Source organism: Anopheles coluzzii, chromosome 3 (assembly GCF_943734685.1).
Source record: "Anopheles coluzzii chromosome 3, AcolN3, whole genome shotgun sequence".
Taxonomy (NCBI): Eukaryota; Metazoa; Arthropoda; class Insecta; order Diptera; family Culicidae; genus Anopheles; species Anopheles coluzzii.
The window spans coordinates 55,424,639-55,429,173 of NC_064671.1; the positions used below are offsets into that span (position 1 = coordinate 55,424,639).

General features: G+C 38.0%; 1 protein-coding gene across 1 annotated transcript; it reads left to right on the plus strand.

The window, feature by feature from the left end:
* Positions 1–308: 308 nt before the first annotated feature.
* On the plus strand, positions 309–3,230 carry LOC120957733 (signal transducer and transcription activator). Its single transcript, XM_049608455.1, has one exon. The coding sequence runs from the start codon at positions 1,059–1,061 to the stop codon at positions 3,225–3,227; it is 2,169 nt and encodes a 722-aa protein (XP_049464412.1). The 5' UTR covers positions 309–1,058; the 3' UTR covers positions 3,228–3,230.
* The last annotated feature ends 1,305 nt before the right edge of the window (positions 3,231–4,535 follow it).

Here is a 4,535-nt window from a genome sequence, read left to right on the forward strand (position 1 = left end):
GGGTTCCACACTTTATCTCAAGACCGCGGGACCCCTTCCCGAATCTGTCTTATCCAAAGCCAAGACTGCGGTATGTTGCTTGAAAACGTTGATGATACCTGAATTCATCGGATGCAATGCTGAATCTGCGGCACATTTCTCGAAACACACTGGTCCGCGCCGAGGACATGCGGTCGAATATTTTTTTTACACGGATAACCTTTGTGTACATCAGTGTACTGAAAACAGTGAATTATTTTTTCGTGTTTTTACCAAAAAAGATTATTTAAACAGTTCAAACTACTTTCTTAACACTTGTAAATATTTTAAATAAACAAATACGCATTCACTCATTTCATTAAATTGTGTTTTTTTTGGTAAAAAAAACGAAAAGGATAATTGAGTGTTTCTAATAGACTGATGTACACAAAGGTTATCCGTGTAAAAAAATATTCGACCGCATGTCCTCGGTGCGGACCAGTGTGTTTCGAGAAATGTGCCGCAGATTCAGCATTGCATCAGGTATCATCAACGTTTTCAAGCATCATACCGCAGTCTTGGCTTTGGCTAAGACAGATTTGGGAAGGGGTCCCGCGGTCTTGAGATAAAGTGTCAAACCCTGTAACATGACTTCAAAATGTCATACGGTCTTGAGATGAATTGAAAACCCCTGTAAAAACGAAGTAAACACAAGTCAAAGTTGACAGTTCTAAGCCTGCCGAATAAATTGCTTTACAGCGGCACCGATAGTAAAAACACCAATGTGCGTGCGCGTCTAGCTGCGTGAGACGTATTAGATACGGAAAAGATTCAATCTCGTATGGCTACTTACAGATACGACATAATTTAAAAGATTTCTAACAGTGCGAATAATAATTTCCTTCTGCAAGTTGCTCTGTATGAGCGAAGAACGGATCGAAAGTGAACAGGATTTTGTGCGTGGAAAAAGTTTTAGGAATAAAGTGTGAGGTAGAGTAATACCATTCGACACAGCATGGACGTGATTTTGCTAATCTTTCCCCTTTCGCCTCAATACAGTGTATTTGAGACAACGTGCATGTCCTTGGCGGCACTACAGGATGGAGACTCGGTTGCATCAACTTCCGCCTTGTATTTTAGAGCAGTTCCATTTCCTAAATGATTTGAAATATCCCGTGTTAATACGACAGCATCTGGGAAATTGGATCAAAGATAGTTTGCACAACGCGCCAACTTATACCAACAACATGCAATCGATGTATGAACTTGATGCTGCCAAGTTTTTCACTGCTCTCGTCAATGAAGTAGACCAAGTATCAGCTAATCTTCCAAATAAGAGGAAATGTCTTCTCTGCAGGTCGGCCATTATGCTTCGAGACCAAAATTTTCAAAATTTGACACAATTATATTTGACCCTTTTACACCAAATACAACCAAATTGCGAAAAAGGTTGCAAAACAGAATATACGATTGCGCAAACTTCGTCGGATGGGCAACAGACAGATGTGTTATATGGGTTACAGCAGCTTCATGTAATGGAGCGAAACAATTGGAAGGAAACCCACCAACTCATACAGGAATGCGAGCAAGATCACGTCCAGCGACTATCAAATCAGCGAAGCCATAACAAACGAATTCAGTGCTATAGCCTGAAACAAAGATCTCTTGTAGATGCATTCCAGAAGACAATACGAAAAGCCGAAGACGTGCTGAACTTGGTGTATAATAAGTATATCTTCGAATGGCAGAAAACGCAAATGTTTCCGGAGGTCCGTTCGACAAATGCGTACAGTCTGGATGAAATACAAACATGGTATGAAAGTTTAGCAGCGATCATGTGGAACACGAAGGATCAGATACACTTGACAATGAAAAGCCAGTTACGAGAACATGTCTCACAAGAAATCAACTCAGACCTGTGGAAGGTTATGAAAGACGTGAAGGATTTCATAAAGTTGTTGCTACATAAAGCATTCATAGTTGAAAATCAACCACCGCAAGTGATGAAAATGAACACACGCTTTTGTGCAACCGTTCGCCTGCTTATCGACAATGCGCTCATTATGAAAATAGGAAACCCGAAAGTAACGGTGTCCATCATTTCCGAGACTCAAGCACAACAAATCCAAAGTACGAACGCTGCCGCAGATTTCTCAGCTGGTGAAATCGAAAATAACATTGGAAATCTGCAGTACCAATTGAGCAATAAATTCCTAGCGAACTTCAGTAACATGCGGCTGAAAAAGATAAACCGCGGCAACAAGAAACTAAATAAACTCGTGGTGGACGAGAAGTTTGCTCTTTTGTTCCAGTCAAGTTTTACCTTGGAACAGGAAGAGCTGACAGTTACCGTGTGGACATTATCACTTCCAGCAGTGGTAATAGTACACGTAAATCAGGAACAACTGGCATGGACAACCATTATCTGGGACAACCTATGTGCAAAAGCCGATCGCAAACTATTCGAGGTACCGAATCTAATACCCTGGAATAGACTGGTCGAAGCAATCAGCATGACATTTAGTGCACGGGTAGGTCGTGGTTTGACCGATGAAAATATGCAATACATGTATCGTAAAGCGTACAGGGATAAACTTTCGTTTTCAGTGTCAAACGACCAAATGATCAGCTTTGCCCAATTCTGCAAGGATACCACACCGGAATGCAACTATACATTCTGGGAATGGCTTTATGCCGCACTGAAAATAATACGCGATCACCTACAGGTTCTATGGGTTGACAATACCATTATCGGCTTCATACACAAGTCTACCGCGGAAAAATATCTGGCTAAGTGTGTACCGGGGACCTTCCTGTTGCGGTTCACGGATAGTGTACTGGGAGGGATCAGCATTGCCTGGGTGCACGAATCCAACGACGGACAAAGGCAGGTTCTACACATTCAGCCATTTACAGCGAAGGATCTTGTCGTTCGTTCCCTAGCAAATCGCATCTGTGATCTTGGTGAACTCACGTATCTGTACCCAACTATTCCGAAGCAAGAGGCATTCGGTCGATACACAGCACCTGCAATACAAAAACCTCGTAGCAAACATTATATTTCAGCAGAAATGCGTACTGTGTTAATATTTGCTCCAAGTAGCAATCAAAGCAGCTCCAGTACCCCAAATGCTGAACAATCGCCAAGTACATCATCCAACGATATGTTTTCCAACGAGTATGTTCTTACAAACCTTGATGAGATCTACAAATTTGAAATTGAGAATGATGACATGCTTTCGATTCAGGATTATTGGGAGCAACAGTAAAAAGGAAACGTAAGTTTATGATGCACTGTATAAAGGATGGTATTTATTTATTGTTTTCTTTCAATCGCTTTCTTTATTCAGATGATGAAAAATGGCAACGTGCGACCTAGGTTAGTGCTCGGATTACTATTTAGTGTAAAGTTACCTAAAAGGCAAGGAAATATGAACTTCATTGCGTGTTTATTTGAGTGGCATTACTTCATAGTTTAAACCTAACTTGTGAAGTTGCTTTTTTTTAGAAAAATCTAATCACGATACATTAAATCGCTTAGCGAGATATTTCTTTATTTAAGCTTAAAAAAGCTTAGTTTTTAATCATTACAATAACAAAAAAAGAGTTTTTGTTGTATGACACACACTTTACATTTCTGATAATCATTATGGCTTAAACCAAACATATAAGAAAGCAAAGCTCTAAACGATATCTCAGTGAGGATGTTTTCCAAAACAACAGCAAACAAGTAAATGTAAAACAAAGATAGTTCAAATACTTTTTACTAAGCTCAGTTTTCTTAATATTAAGTTGAAATCAAATCACATGTGTTTAGCTATTAGACTTAACAGTCATAAGTTCATATTAGTACCAATATTGACTTAACCTTGATTTATGTAGTGTTTTAAGACAACTCTGATCACGATAAATCGCTTAGCGAGATACTTCTTTATTTAAGCTGGGGTTTTACACATTACAGTAACGAAAAAGTTTGTTGTTTTTTTTTTACATTTTTGATAATCAAATAAAATCAACGATATCTTAGTTTTATGGTTAAAACCAAACATATTAAAACAAAGCACTAAATGTTTGCAGCAAACAACAACGCTATGTCAGTGTAGCAAATTTATGAAAAAGATAATTTAATTACGTTTCTTCTAAACATAAGTTGTTAGTTTGGATTTTTTTTAAATCAAAACACATGAATACTGTTCAGCTTCTTGGTCATAATGTAGTGCTTTAAAAAAGTCTGAACATTAAAGAACATGGCGAGATACTTCTTTATTTAGTTTGTAGTCTTCACAATTACGAAAAAGTATTTTTGTTACATGACACATTTTGTTCACTTTTTACAGTCAAATTTAATCACGATAATGCTAGTTGTATGGCTTAAACCAAACAAATAAACGGGTTCAAAGTGAGGATGTCTTCTGACAAAACTAGACAAATCAAGAACTTTTCGAACTTAAGTTACAAATTTTAAACTTTTTATCTTCATTTTTAAATCAAAACACCTACATGTGCTCAGGAATTGTGCTTAACTTTAAATTTATTACCTTTGCTAGTGTGTTCGAGGTGATAATTTAATGCTGACT